Source organism: Microcebus murinus, chromosome 11 (genome assembly GCF_040939455.1).
Source record: "Microcebus murinus isolate Inina chromosome 11, M.murinus_Inina_mat1.0, whole genome shotgun sequence".
Taxonomy (NCBI): Eukaryota; Metazoa; Chordata; class Mammalia; order Primates; family Cheirogaleidae; genus Microcebus; species Microcebus murinus.
Genome location: NC_134114.1, coordinates 69,921,547 through 69,938,266, shown reverse-complemented (window position 1 = coordinate 69,938,266; position 16,720 = coordinate 69,921,547). Strand labels below are relative to the sequence as shown.

At 34.9% G+C, this 16,720-nt stretch overlaps 1 protein-coding gene across 1 annotated transcript in view; it reads right to left on the bottom strand.

Annotated features, from left to right (window-relative positions):
• The window catches only part of SLF1 (SMC5/6 complex localization factor 1), a 79,915-nt gene that overhangs the window by 46,803 nt on the left and 16,392 nt on the right, over window positions 1-16,720 (bottom strand). The window contains exons 5-9 of the mRNA XM_012751820.2: window positions 8,899-9,061; window positions 6,439-6,579; window positions 3,777-3,923; window positions 2,804-2,953; window positions 1,784-1,906 (exon numbers count right to left, since the gene is read on the bottom strand). Of these exons, the coding sequence (XP_012607274.2) occupies window positions 1,784-1,906; window positions 2,804-2,953; window positions 3,777-3,923; window positions 6,439-6,579; window positions 8,899-9,061 (724 nt within the window). The remainder of the gene's footprint in view (window positions 1-1,783; window positions 1,907-2,803; window positions 2,954-3,776; window positions 3,924-6,438; window positions 6,580-8,898; window positions 9,062-16,720) is intronic.

Below are 16,720 nucleotides of genomic sequence, written 5' to 3'. Positions count from 1 at the left end.
ATAAATGTTTGAAGTGATGAATATCTTAAATAACCTGATTTGATCATTATATATATACATTTGTACGAATGTATCATATATTCCCCACAAATATGTACAATTCTTTTTTTCTTTTTTTAAATTTTTTCCTGCATATTGTGGGGGTACAAATGTTAAGGTTACATATATTGCCCTTGCCCCCCTTCCCCCGAGTCAGACCATCAAGCGTGTCTACCCCCCAGTTGGTGCTCATCGCATTCATTATGTATGTATATGCCCATCCCCTCCCCCCACCTGCCCGACACCCAATAAATGTTATTACTATATGTCCACTTAGGTGTTGATTAGTTAATACCAATTTGCTGGTGAGTACATGTGGTGCTTATTTTTCCATAAGGGATACTTCACTTAATAGAATGGGTTCCAGCTCTAGCCAGGAAAATACAAGAGGTGCTATATCACCGTTGTTTCTTATAGCTGAATAGTACTCCATGGTATACATAATACATATACCACATTTTATTAATCCACACATGTACTGATGGGCACTTTGGTTGTTTCCACATCTTTGCAATTCTTATGTGTCAATACAAATTTTTTTAATTAAAAAAATAAACAAAAATACCTTCCTTTTGATAGAAAATTAAGAAGATGCTAGAAAGAATAGTAAATAAATAAAAGTCCCCTATAAACTTACCTTCCAGGAACAATTATTGATGATATTTTGTATTTCTTTCCACAGTTTAATCCTATATATATATCTAACCCTGTCTTCCTTCCATTGCATTGTAAGCATTTGTCCATTTTATTAACTATCATTTTAAAATAGTGTACTCCAATAACTGCTAGTATTCCATCAGGTATGCAAACTCAATGAATTGAGACATTTTTTGAAACCTACTTATTGTTTTCAATTTGTTGCTATCATTAAAGGAAAGATTCTAATATTTTGGTTTTTTTGTTTGTTTGTTTGGAGACAGGGTCTTGCTCTGTCACCTGGGCTAGAGTGCAGTGGCATCATCATAGCTTGCTGCAACTTCAAACTCCTGGGCTCACATGATCCTCTTGCTTCAGCCTCCCAAGCAGCTGCGACTGACTACAGGTGCACATGCCTGGCTAATTTTTCTATTTTTTACAGAGACAGGATCTCACTCTTGCTCAGGCTAGTCTCAAACTCCTGGCCTCAAGCAATCCTCCTGCCTCAGCCTCTCAAGAGTGCTAGGATTACAGGCATGAGCCACTGCACCCAGCCATAACAACATTCTTCATATTAAAACAAAGAGATAATATCCTGATCATACAAAGAGTTCTAAAAACAAAGATAGAAAATAAGTAATCCAATGGAAAAACAGGAAAATGATATGAATAGGGAATTGGCAGAAGAAGAAATACACAAATGGCAAGTGAAGGGAAAGAATATATTCAAACTTGCTACTAACAGAAGAAATACAAATTAAAACAACAGCAAATCTTCGGCTTTCATTTTGGATGTAGAAAGCTGGAAAGAAGTGCTCCCACTTTCATAACAAGAAAAAGCTAGGATATCTATCAAACCAATAATTTTTCTTAAACTGACAAGAGAGCAAATGTCATAGTGCAATCAACTAGACTGAAATATATAGGATGACAGATTCTCCTAGGACTTAGAGTATGAGCAATTATTTGAAGACATATTAAATACACTAATGAATTATATGTATGATATGTATATATGATGTATGTATATGTGTGTGTATATATAAAATCAAGTTACACTAGAGAAGGAAAGGAAATTATATACAATTTTTAGTGTACCAAGTTTTACCTGAGCTCTATATATGTGCTTCCTTAAGGCATTTTTTATTTCAATAATATCCACATCTGTTCTGATATCCTTGCTTTTTGATTCTTTGGCATAATCAGCAAAAACAGAGTTCTTCATTTCTTTCTGCATACACCAAAGTGAAAAAACTTCAGAAAATGTATGAAAGATAGTATCAACACAGATGATATCACAAAAGACAATATAATACAAGAAGAATACATCCAAACACTGTTAACCACAGCAAAGATCCATCCTCATAATCATATATCAAGATTATATAATGAAATAAAAAGTTTAAAAAGCAAACATTTCAGTTTGTAAAGTTTTAACTGATATTTGTACTTTCTTAAGGTACTTTTCATTTTAACCTGTTCCAAATCTTTCCTGGAACCTCTTTCCTTTTGTTGTTGCCATGTTCACATAAAACTACATTCATTACTTATTTACCTTCATCATTTTTCTGAAGGTCCTTCTGACCATATATATATAAACACACTGTGGTTTAGATGTAAAATAAAGTTATACTTTAGGAAATATTTGTCCAAGAAGAATCCCATTTAAAAGATAAGCTATCTTATCTTTTAAAAATGGTCTGAATTATACCAAAGAAGAGTAAGACAGAAAATAAAATTCACATTAGAATATATTACCCAAACTACACATATATGTAGTTTTAAGGATTTTTCATTTGAAGAAATATAGTCTCTTTTTCAGAACATTTGTTTCTTTTTCTTTTTCTTATTTATTACATTCAGGCAAAACAAAATTCATTCAAGTATCTTGATTATTAACTCAAATTTCTCTGTGTATTCATGTAAAAATACTTTCACTGTGACTCAAAGCTAATTATAACATGAACTATGAATATCGCACCAAATCAACTCAAGAGTTTTTTTTCTAAGACAGGAAGGTTATATTTAACACAGCAAGTAATCATAAGAATCAGTTTATATGTCTACATTATATTAGAAAACAGACAAAAATGATTAAACCTATAGCTTAGATGACAAAAAGTTTTACCTGATCTTTATAATATATGTGCTTTCTTAAGGTACTTTTAATTTTGTCATGTTCCACGTCTTTCTTGTAATTGCTTTCTTTTTCTTTTTTGTGTTTTTTCCTCAAAGTATATCTCCTTTGAATATCTTCATCTTTTTTCTTAATTTCCTTCTACGTGTATTTAGACCAGAATTAAACAAATCTCAACATGAATGATATATGATCCATATAAAATCCAAATAAACTCAAGAAGAGTGACTTATGTACAAGTATACCACATTAAAAAATAGTCACATACAACAGGAAATCTCATCTACTATTGGAGTGGGTGTACATTAGTAAAACATTTTGAAAAAAGGGTGGGCATTACCTAGTGCAGGTGAACATGCACAGTTCTCATGACCCAGCAACTCCACTCCTAGCAATATATCCTAAGCCACAGAAATTCCTGAACATGTGTACCAGGAGTTACACAAGATAATGTTCAGACCGTTCATAGCAGAATTACAAAAAACTAACCAATTAATCAAACACACAAACCAAAAAGGAACTCATATGCTTATCAATAGTACAATGGATAAAAGACATAATTTTGGCATAGTCAAACAATGAAACATATATACACCAGCAAAAATAGTCTATCAATAACATGCACTACAAAGTATTTGTTAACAGACAAAACTAAACAATATATAGAGATACAAACATAGCTATTAAAGCTATAATAAAAAGCAAGAAAATATTTAATACAAATTCTAACATAAAGGTAACTTCTGAATTACAGGGAGAAAAAGGGATGCAATTAGGAAACGACAAAGCAGGGCCTTAAAAATTGGTAACTTCATCTATCTGGTGAGTACACAGCACTCATACAAATGTTTTATAAACACTTTTGTGCAAGTACTTCAGAAGAAATGTCATAAATGACATATTTAGAAACTTTAGAAAAAGCTATAAAACATAAAGAAATTATTTTTAATTTGGGAAGTTTTACCTGATTTCCATATATATGCCTTCCTAAGGTATTTCTCATTTTAACAAATTTCAAATCTTTTTTGGAGCCTTCGAATTTTTCTTTTTTGTGATGTTCAGTCAAAACAGAGCTAACATTAACATCTTCATCATAATTTTGCATTTCTTTCTGCATGTTTTTAAAAATAATTTAGTTAGACTGTGGATTAAATATAGCCTCAACACAACCAATGCAAATCACAAAAGAAAAACCCACCCAGGAACATAGGTTTTGTAAAATATACATACAATATTAAAGATATAGTAAAGAGCCCTGTGAATTATCTTATCTCTTAGTTGTATCAAGATAAAACAGCAGAAAATAAATGTCTTAGTTAACAAAGCTTTATAGTATGCTAACATATACACAATTTAGTTTGTCAAGCCTATGTATGTTTAATTCAAAGTAGTATTACGGACCATATTCTTTATTTATTAAACTAAGAAATTGATTTAAAGAAATAAATTTCTACTTCGATTTTATATATAGGCTCTTGAGTTCTAAAAAAAGCCAAATTCCCTCTAAAAGAAACTCAAGATGTTGTATGTAAGTCATGTGTCACTTAGCAATGGGGATATGTTCTGAAAAACACATCACTAAGTGATTTTATCATCATGCAAACATCATACAGTGTACTGACACAAGCCTAAATGGTAAAGTTTACTACATACCTACACACCTAGACTATCTGATAATATAGCTTATTGCTCCTAGGTTACAAACCTGTACAGCATGTTACTGTACTGAATACTGTAGGCAACTACAACACAATGCTGAGAATTTGTGTATCTAAACATACCTACACATAAAAAAGCTACAGTAAAAATACAGCATTATAATCTTATGAGACCACTGGCATATAGGTGGCCCATCATTGACCAAAACATCATTATGCTGCACATGACTGTAGATGTATTTTAATAATTTCTGTACCTTTTACAGTATTATTTTTCCCATGTTTATTCAAAACCAAATTCTTTCTTTATTATTTTTTGAGACAGGATCTTGCTCTGTCACCCAAGCTAGAGTGCAGTGGCTTAATCACAGGTCACTATAGCCTCACACTCCTGGGCTCAAGGGATCCTGCCTGCCTTAGCCTGAGTAGTTGGGACTACAAGTATATACCACTATGCCTGGCTAATTTTTTGTAGAGACAGGTCTTTGCTATGTTGTGCAGGCTGGTCTTGAACTCCTGGTCTCAAGTGATCCTCCCCTGCCTCGGCCTCTCAAAGTGCTGGAATTATAGGTGTGAGCCATTGCACCCAGCCCAAGTTTATTTAACTCCATCATTATTTTACATTCCTTTCTTTATGTAAAAATACTTTATATCGTGGCTTATAATGCATACTTCAACAGGCACATCAACTCAAAAAGATTCTTATTAAAATATGCTCATGGGCCAGGCATGAAGGCTCACACCTGTAATCCTTGCACTCTGGGAGGCTGAGGTGGGAGGATCAGTTGAAGTCAGGAGTTCAAGACCAGCCTTAGCAAGAGCTAGAGCTGTCTCTACTAAAAAAAAAAAAAAAAAAAATAGAAAAATTTAGCAAGGCGTGGTGGTGTACACCTGTAGTCCCAGCTACTCTAGAGGGTGAGGCAGGAGGATCTCTTGAGCCCAGAAATTTGAGGTTGCTATAAGCTAGCCTGATGCCACAGCACTCTAACCCAGGCAACAGAGCAAGACTGTTGTCTCAAAGACTATCTGTCTCAAAATAAAATAAAAAACACAACAAACAAAACAAAAAAATGCTCATGCAGTTAAAGAAAGTAGTCTTATAAGTCATGTAAATATCAATTACACTTTGGAAAAGCTAGGAAAAACTATAAAAATATTTTAAGCTTAGAAAGTTTGAGCTAAACTTGCCATAAACAATTTCTTAAGGAACTAGTTAATTTAAGTTCCAAATTGTTCCTAGAATTATCTTTCAAAAATATTTGACAGACACAGTAGAAACAACTTATTTTGAATTTCTTCCCAGTTATGCAAAAAAATATTTTAGTTTAGACTAATAATTACTAAGTTAATGATAATTTGATAAATTAACCAGACTGTTTTATAAACCATGATATGAACTGGAACATAATTGAGCATTAGCTCTTTTAGAGTAGAACTAATAATGCCTTTTTGGCTGCTGCTGCAGTTTGAAAAATTGTACTTAAAGAGCAACATATATGCTTTCTTGAGATACTTTTAATTGTTTCAAGTTCAAAGTCTTTTCCATTTTTTTGTTTTCCATGCTAATCAAAATAGAATTCATTTGTGTTTTTCAGTTTTGTTCTAAATGCATGCAATTACCTGAGTTTAGAAGATGAATTATGAAAATACATAGTCCTAGCAGTAGAAAAATGCTTTATATGACACATGTTACATTAAACATACATAAGATTTTTAAGTAATTACCATGTGTTGAGAATATACTATATATTAGGAACACTGTGTTTCTATATGCATATATGCATTATTTCAATAAAAGTCCCAAAACAGAGACATAGGGCAATGTCCTAAAATGGTCAAGTCATAGACAGACTATAAACACATGGTTCAAACACCAGTTTTCTGATACCCAAATCTATGTTATTTGTCTCTCAAACAATTCTGTAAGAAAATATCAGAAATTTATGTTTTTCAGCCTATAAATTTTACCTTTGTTTTGCATGTGGTCTCTCTTAAGGCACCTTTCATTTCAAGAAATCCCATATCTTTCCTGAAATCTTTGTTTTTTTCTTGATTATGTTTGGTCCAAACAGAATTGGTTTGGGAATCTTCATCATTCTGAATTTCTTTCTGTAAGAAAGAAATATGTAAAATGTACATAAAAAATATGTAAAAATTTACATAAAAATATGTAAAAATGACTTAGGTAATAAACCAAGTATAATTTCAACATTATATACCTTTTATGGTTTTCAACTTTATAATTGCATATATGTTGCACTTTGACCATTCCTTTTCATAGAAAAAGGAAAATTCTCACACCTTTACTAATCTAATTAAGAGTGACTTCCATTCTGCTGACACTTAATACTAAATTTAAACTACTCAGAGAGGCCTATCAGAGAGGATGCTTTTGGCTGCAAACAATAGAAAACCAACTCAAACTAATTTAAATATTAAGGAAATGTATTACTTCACAGAATAGCAATGCATTCCAATGATAGGACAGGTTTCAGGGTTGGTTAATCTAGCAACGAAAGGGTGCAGATTCTAAATCTATACCCTGCAATCTACGCTAGTTCTCATGGCCAAAGAATGTCTTCTAGCAGTAACTGAGGTTACATTCTTCCATGGTCACATCTAGCAGGAGGCATCCCACCAGTTGCTCTCTTTTCAGAGTGAGGAAGAAACTTCCTAGAAGCTCTTGTATACCTCTTTTCAGAGGTCCCATTCAGCAGAATTGGTACACATGCTCATTCCTACACTAATCATTGTCAAGGACAATGAGATTATCCACATTCCAAGCAGATCCATTCCTTGTACTAGGTCAAATTTCTAATCTACACTGCTGCTACTCACTATGGAAAGGTAATTATACAATGGCATATTACATCTATTTTTGGAAGACTCAAAGGTCTTTCATAAATAATCTATTAATCTAAAAATATTAAATGAGAATCAATGTGTAGGCTCTATGCAAAGTGATTGGGATATAACTATGAAAATGATAGACATGACCTCTGATGACAAGGAGCATTTGGTTTAAATGGGAAAATAAATATTAATTGAAAAAAATCAGCCAATTATTTAACTGTAATTGTAGTGAGTACTATGAAGCAAAAATAATTCTATGAGCACACATTACACATGAACCTAACTTAATAAGGGGGTCAGGGAAGCTTCCTGAAAGAGCAATATTGTAACAGGAACCTGAATAATGAGCAGAAAGCAGGAAGGCACAGGGAACAAAGGAGTAGTGGGGAAGACCCTTTTAAGGCTGAGAAAGTATCTTTTGAGAAGACACTGAGGTAAGAAGCATCTTAGTTAAGAAAGTAGAAGAAGGCAGTTTTGATATATTAATAGTATAGTGAGCACAGAAAGGGAAGCAGAATACAACTGAAAAAATAGCAATGATAGGAATCCTGCGGAAACTTGTAAGCCATATTAGAAATTTAGGACTTCATCCTAAGGACAATGGGAAACCACTGAAAGGTTTTAAGGAGAGTGATAGGATCAGAATTGTTTTAGAAAGAGCATTTTGATTATTCTTTCTGGATGAACAAGAAATATACTAGAGAAGGAAAAGAGTCACTATGAAATTAAGAGTAAAAAGGTACAGTAACAGGATGAGTAATTAAGAGTCTATTCCAGGAAAAACAGAAGAAAGACAATAAACTCAGTATGATGTTAGTACAGAAGGAGAAAAGCTGTTTGATTCAAGAGATATTTGAGATAAAATCAAATAGGACTTGGTAGTTGAGAAGATATGAGGAGTAAGGGAAAGAAGATTTCAAGGGTCATTCTCCAGTCTCTGACATAAAGTAATATATAAAACATGATGGTATCTATTATTGAGATGGAAAACACTGAAGGAGATGATTTTCCTAGCTCAAGATTGTTGTTGGATATACTGAGCTTTCTCTTCTATCTTGAGTGCTTTTCTCACAAATTCTTTGCCTATCTCCTAGAGGGTTTCTTCTAGGGTTTGATTCCCATATAAACAACTTGAGGAATGATATTTGTAGCGAGTTAGGAGAGGGAGGAGGGGACTAGGACAGAAAAGTATTTCTAAGTCCTTGGAAATAACTCTCTTTTCCAAAGGGAAAATAATTCAGAAATTTTCATGTGGTACAATACAATACTATATAGTCCAATGCTATCTTATTTATACCAATATTCAAATGCTTAAAATTATTTTGTAGTCTATATCACAGAATCACTGAAAACAAAAAGTACAGATTTAAGGACAAATTTTAAACTTAACAAGCAAGGATCTTTCAAAACTGTAAGTATTCTTGAATATTTAAGTAACTGAGAACAACTGCCTTGAAAAGTATGTCATTTAAATTGCCTCTAATCATACATTTTAAAAATCTAGAACATAATTTTTATATTTTACTACACTGAAATTTTATATGACAAACATTTCCAAATGTTTATTTTACTTACCTCTAAAAGAAAGTCTCCCAGATACTGAATTGGATAAAATGGAGCCTTAAAGTTATCTTTTTCTTTCTCAGCCTTGATTCTTGCATTACTGGCAATCACATGAGTTATTCCACTTGGCGAACTTTTTGGTAAAATAACATTTGCCTTTCCAGCCTCCAAAACTCTAAATAAAAATGTAAATGGTATGGAAAGCATTAGAAAATTTAAGTATATACACTCAAATTATCTAAATCAATTACTTCTTAAAGTAGCAGTAGAATTTTCTGGAAGGAATCAATTCATTTGGGGATCATGGAGAATAATTACTGCAGTAATTTCTTAAATTATAAGTTGCTCAGAACAGATGTTTTAAAAAAAATCATACCACTCTTTCAACGTATCCATTTATTGATATAAGAAAGGCTTTTACAACCTACAAATATTATCATTAAAGTATTCCCTAAGGAAAAGTCACATCAATAAGCCAAAAGAACAATGAAGGAAGTCTAAGGAAGCAGCGACCCTGGAAGGCAAATACCTCCAGGAAAATCATTCTGGACCACAAAAAATGGAACCGGTTGCCAAGTCTCCAGCAAAAAGTTAGCTTTTAAAAAATTTTAGCCTTGATCTACATTAAGAAATACATTTAACATTTAGACTCAGAAGACACACACACAGTCACATACATCCTAAAAGTTTCATGCAGTTCTGTTTCTGCTTAGGCTTGTCTCAAGTGAACACTGCCACCACCTAACAAAAAGAAAAAGGTAAACAATCTACAAAATCATAACTTTTTGTTCTCTGACTAGAAATACTAACAAAAAAAAATCATAACTTTTATTGAGTCCATCAGAAAACCAAGTCAATCAAGTACGCTGTTTTCTTAAGAGTGATAAGCACCTTTGTGAAGAGACTGGACAACTACACTACTTCATGTTGGTAGGGTACAGAAGTGGCTTCTATACACGTGCGTAAGAATCAGGTAAAATTTTAAAAATTTAAGGGTCGAGTATAGCTAGTATGACAGTTTAGAAAACTGGAAGTCCCTGACATAGAGAAGCCTGTCCTCACTTGCAAGCTCTTTGCCCCAGGTCTCCATTAATGGTTCATGAAAAAGACTGGGGACAGGTCAGAAGAAAAAGAGGGAGCCCCCTTTAAGTAGCATAGGTGGGTGGAAAAGACAAAAAACTAGGCCTACTTCTTCCCTGAACCTTTCTCTCATATAATGCAAAAGCCTTCAGTTATTTGGCTAGGAATAAGAACATATTTTGCCCTGCAAGAAGAATCAGTGCAAGATCCTGCAAAGCCCAGGATCTTGCACCAAAATATAGCACAGTTCTAATACTGAGGGAGAGGCTGGAAACTCACTCTTGCCCAATATCCTGCCCACAAAGACAAAGCAAAATTTAGTTGCCATGGGAGGTGGTTAAGACACAAAGGCTGAGAAAGCCCTAACCCCAGGGACCAATAGAATGGAGAATGCTTAAGACTGAAGCTTGTCTAGCAGAACTGAGAATATACCACCCATAACCTTGGGCTAGAAATGAGCAGCAAGAGAGAAGGAAGACCATGAAGAGAGAGTCCTTCTGTGACGCAGTAATGCAAGGATTGGTTAAAGAAGAGGGTAAAGCAAGAACACTGATTAAAAACTCTCCAGTGTCCTAGCACAAACAAACTGAAGTCCATTGCTATTGGGTGAAGTGGTGACAATAGCATTAACAAAACCCAAATCCACCTGTCTTACTTATTTTTTGCTGTTATAACAGAATATTGGTAATTCAGACATGGTAATTCATAAAGAAAAGTAGTTTATTTGGCTCACAGTTCTGGAAGTCCAAGAGCTGTGATGATGGCCTTCCTGCTGTGTTATCCCATGATGAATAAGTGGAAGGTCAAGAGAGCACAGATAAGAGAGCTCGCTTTTATAACAAAGCCACTTCTGCAATAATGCTGTTAACTATCTCTTAAAGGCCCCACCTCCTAATACCATCACAATGGCAACTAAATTTAAACATGAGTTTTGGGCAGGGGGCATTCAAACCATAGCACAAGCTCAATAATTGACAGTATTAATTCAACTGCCCATACTAACTGCCTCATAAAAGAGGTAGGCCCATTTTTGGATAGAAATATTGTTCACATCAGCCTCTGCTATTCTTCTACATGTAATATCTGACATGCAATAAAAAATATAAAATAGCTGGGTACAGTGGCTCATGACTGTAATCCAAGCTACTCAGAAGACTGAGGTAGAAGGATCCCTTGAGCCCAGGGGTTGCAAAGCAGGAGGATCGCTGGAAGTCAGGAGTTTAAGACCAGCCTGGGCAACAAAGCAAGACCCCGAGACCCCATCTCAAAAGAAAAAAGAAAAATAGCTGGGCATGGTGGCATGCACCTGCAGTTCCAGCTACTTGGGAGGCTGAGACAGGAGGATTGTCTGAGCCAAGGAGTTCCAAGCTATAAGTGAGCTATGACAGATAATGCCATCGCACTCCAGTATGAGTAACTGAGTAAGACACTGTTTCTTAAAAAACAAACAACAATAAACAAAAAAATCCATAAACAACAGGCAAGAAATAAACCAAACCCTTGTCAAGATATAAAAGAGCCAACAGTAGAGACTGAGACATGATCCCTATGTTGAGATTAGTAGAAAACAGCTTTAAAATAACTGTAACTGACATGTTAAAGGATCTAAGAAAAAAGGAGGACAACACGCATGAAGAAATGATGAATTCACCAGAAAGTCCAATGGAAATGGTAGAAATAAAAGGACTACATGAAAGAAGAATGTCTTTGACAGGTTTATCAGAGACTGAAAACAAATGAGAAAGGAATCATTGAACTTCAGTCAATAGAAATTATGCATACTAAAATACAAAAATTATTTTTAAAAACCCAGCATGCAATAACTGTGGAATGGAATTCAAAAGTCTAAAATACATGCAATCGAGTTCCAGAAGAAGAACAACACAACAGAAGAAACAGAATTCCTCAATTTTAAAACAAAACAAAACAAAACAAAACACCTCACAGGTGCATGGAGCTCAGAGAACCTCAAATAAAATAAATTAACAAAATACACACACGCTCACAGATACACTCCTATACATATCATAATCAAGCTGCTAAAAAGCAAAGGTTAGGAGACAATCTGGAAGGAAATCAGGGCAAAAGAAATTATATACAGAGAAGGAAAGAAAAGAATGACAGCTGATTTCTCATCAGAACTATGCAAGCCAGAAAGAAGACAGTGAAACAGAATCTGTAATTACTGAAAGTAAAAAAAAAACATAATTACTGAAAGTAAAAAAAAAAAAAAATTGTCAACCCATAATTTTACATCCAGTGAAAATATTTTCCAAAAATAAAGGCCTTCGCAAATAAAAGATTAGATAACTCATTGCCAACACACCTGAACTGTAAGAACTATTAAAGGAGTTCTTTAGGCTAAAGGACTATGAGACTACAGCAAAATCTAGATCTACACAAAGAAATGGATAATGCTGGAACATTTTAAAAATGAAATCAAATATAGAATGTGCATTTCACTATTTTTAATCACTTTAAAAATAACTGACTGGCAAAAGTAAAATATTACCAAGGTATTTGGGGGTTTATAATATAGAGAGAGGTCATTAATAAAAAAAAGATAGGAGAAAACAGATGGAAGTACAGTTAACCCTAAACAATGGAGTTCCACTCATTTGTAGATTTTTTTCAATAAAAGTTACACAAGTGTGACTGCGTAACTCTCTTGTCTCCCCGCTTCAACTTCCTCCACCTATTCTGCCTGCCTCAGCTACCCTTGAGATAACAAAACCAAGCCCTCTTCCTGCTCAGCTTATTCAGTGTAAAGACAAAGAGGATGAAGATATTTATAATGATCCACTTCCACTTAATAGTAAATACATTTTCTCTTCCTTATGATATTCTTAATAATGGTTTCTTTTCTCTAGCTTATCTTATTGTAAGAATATAGTACATAATACATATAACAAACAAAATATGTGTTAATTAACTATTTATGTTACAGTTAAGGCTTCCAGTCAACAGTAGGCTACTAGTAGTTAAGTTTTAGGGGAGTCAAGAGTTACACACAAATTTTTGACTGGATGGCAGGGTCAGCACCCGTTAACCCCTGTGTTGTTCAAGGGTCAACTTTATACTGTTGTAAGATTTTACACTACATGCAAAAAGGCAGCATACTATTTGATAATTGACTGTGAACAGTTAAAGATATATATTATAAACACTAGTACAATCATTAAAAAAGATATAAATTACTACAATAGGTATCCTTCTATATATGTAAGTATATTGGATATAAGTAATAATTCAGTGTGGAGATTAAAGAAAACCACTAAAAACACTCAACTACTACAAAGATGTCAGCGTAAAAAGGGAAAACAGAACAAAGAAAAGATGGGACAAAAATAAAACTATCAGCAAGATAGATTTAAATCCAATTTGTCACAATTACATTAAATGTAAGTGACCCAAACTATGCAATTAAAGGCAGAAATTGTCAAATTATATTTAAAAAGTAACACTCAACTCTAGACTGTCTATAAGAAGCCCATTTTATGTAAAAGAATGCAAAATTACGTTCATGCCAATATTTCTCAAAAGATAGCTAAAGTGGCTGTATTAGTATAGTACAAATCTCATTAATATCAAGCCTGGGACACTTGTGTAGACTACAGAACATTATAAAAATTACAAAAGATGGTCTCACTTTGATTGCATCACACTTCTTCCTTGCCCAAATTGGTTTAGTGCCACACAGAAGATTCCCCTGGGCTTATGTTTCTAAAGTGGACAATGAAAACTGGAGGCAGATATCCAGCTTCTGTAGAATTCTGAGACACTTCCCAGGAAGCCCACCCCAGTGTCACCTCAAAAGGAGCATAGAGGTTAGTAATGGCACAGCTACACTATCTGAGGTTAGGTAGAAACAAGGCAAAAAGGCAGAGTTCACAGTAACCAGGGCACAGATCCTGCTGGTAGCTCAGTGCACCTGCCATAGGTGGTACCTGATAAATGGTATCAGCTAACAGCATATAGCCCACCTGCAAAGCTGAGATGGTTGCTCCCAGAAATGGTGGGAAGTTCCACTTGGCTGGAATCCTCAGATAGCCACCTTCAGGCCCAGCCTCAGATTCTACCCCAAGGCTCCACCCAGGGAGTGAGACACCATGTTACAATTTGCTGAAGATCAGGGGCTAGTTCTGCCCCAAATGGGAGTTTAAACAGCATTTTGTGCAGCCTCAACATCCATCCCAAGACCCTGCTCAGGAACGAACAGGACTGCCACAGGGCGTTTCAGCAAGGAGTTGGGCTAGTTCTGTCATACTCAGGAGTTTAAACGGTCCTCAGGCCAGCCTCTAAACCCAACCTAAGACCCTACCACCCTACCCAAAGGACAGTAATGTCCACCACAGTATATTTGAACAGAGTGCATGGATTAGTTCTACTACACCCAGAAGTTTAAACAGTGCTCAGTAGCCTTAAAGCCTACCCCAAGGCCCTGACCAGGAAGGGAGCCAAACCTTAACCATGTATTTGTACTAAGCATAGCAGCTAGTCCTATCCAGCCCAAGCAGTGACTGTACCTAGTATCGTGGCCCAGACAGCAAACTTATCCACTTGCAGATCTTAAACTCCCACCTGGCCAGGGAATATACCTGGTGCCTGGCTGGCTGAAGGTGATTGCACTGCCCAGCCAGGAGCTGTACCTGATTACAGAGCTAAGCCAATATTCTTGCGTAAAGAGTAGAGAGAGCCCAGCCAGCATACTTCCCCCTCCTGAAATCAGAGCAAAGGCAGCAGTCCAGCTACGTAGAGAACGGAGAAGCAAGCTCTGCCTACCTGGAATCGTTACCAATTGGTCTGTAAAGAAGAAGTACAGACTAAATAGCGAAAGTCTAGCCCTGCCAAAGAACACCTGTAAAAGCCAGAAGAGGTGACTGTCTCTTCGGATGCACACACACCAATGCAAAAACACCAGGATTACAAAGAATCAGGAAATCATGACATCTTCAAAAGAAACTAACAAAGCTCCAGAAATAGATGTTAAAGAAAAGGAGATATATGAAATGACGAATAATTCAGAAATATCTTCTTAAAGAAGTTCAGTGACATACAAGAATATAAAGATAAAAAATAGAATTTAGAAAATAATACATGATCAAAATGAGAAGTTTAACTAAGAAACAATAAACAAAACCAAACAGAAATCCTAGAGATGAAGAATACAATTACTGAAAGGAAAAATGCAATCGAAAGCTTCAGCAACAGGCTTAATCAAGCAGAAGAAATAATCAGTGAGTTCAAAGACAGAACATTTGAAACTTACCAGTCAGAGAGGCAAAAGGACAAAGGAATAAAAAAGAATTAAGCTAGCATACTGGCATTATGGGACACCATCAAAAGACCTAATTTTCATATGAAATTTTTAGTTTCAGCAGGAAAAGAAAAAGAAAAGGTACAAGAAAACATTTAAAGAAATAATGGCCCCAAACTTGCCAAATCTGTAGAAAGATGCCAACATCCAGGGACAAGAAGGACAGAGGCCTCCAATCAAATTCAACTCCAGGTGGAATTCACCAAGGCATATGATTGATAAACTATCAAAGTGAAAGAAAAAATCCTAAAAACAGCAAGAGATAAGAAATATATCACAGACAAGGGAGTATGAATATAACTATTAGCGGATGTCTCAGCAGAAATCTTGTAGGCCAGGAAAAAGTGGAATGATATCCTCAAAGTACTGAAGGATAAAAACCAACCCACTGAGAGTATTTTACCTTACCTGGCTGTCTTTCAGAAATGAGGGAGAAATAAAAATTTTCCCAAACAAACAAAAACTAAGGGAGTTCATCACCACTAGGCTTGCCTTATAGCAATTACAAAAAGGAGTTATTTAAGTTGTATCAACAAGCCACTAATCAATAACATAAAACATACAAAAGTACAAAACTCAATAAGTAATATAAAGTTATATTCAGAATACTGTGGACTGAAATGGTGGTGAGCAAAGCAATTTTCTCTCTAGTACAGTGGTTAATAGACAAATCAATTATTAAAATATCCATAGATAAAATTAATTGTCAGGGGATACAAATTACAAAATGATGCACATTTTGACACTGAAAATAGGAAGTGGAAAGGGAGTTATTACATGTGATCTAAGTTAAGTTACAGCTTGAAATAGTCTAAGAATAACAGGTTGGCCAGTCATGGTGGCTCACACCTGTAATCCTAGCACTTTGGGAGGCTGAGGCGGGAGGATTACATTAGGCCAGGAGTTCGAGACCAGACTAAGCAAGAGCGAGACTTCATCTCTATAAAAAATAGAAAAATTATCTGAGCATAGTGGTGTGTGCCAGTAGTCCCAGCTACTTCGGAGGCTGAGGCAGGAGGACTACTTGACCCAAGAGTTTGAGTTTGCAGGTAAAGCTATGATGACACCACTGCAGTCTAGTCTGGGTGACAAAGCTAGGACTCTGTCTCGGAAAAAAAAAAAATAGAGAACAAGATGTTTTATGTAAACTTCATGCTCATGGTAACTACAAAGGAAAATCTATAGATGTACAAAATGTAAGTATAATGGAATCAAAGGTAAACCACTACAGAAAACCATCAAACCACAATGGAGGACAGCAACAGAGAAAGAAACAAAATATATACAAATTAACCAGACAACAAATTACAAAATGGCAGTAGTAAATCCTTAGTTATTAACAATTACTCTGAATGTAAATGGATAAATTTTCCAATCAAATGACACACAGTGGTTAAACAGATAATCAAAAACAAGAGCCAACTATATGCTTCATAT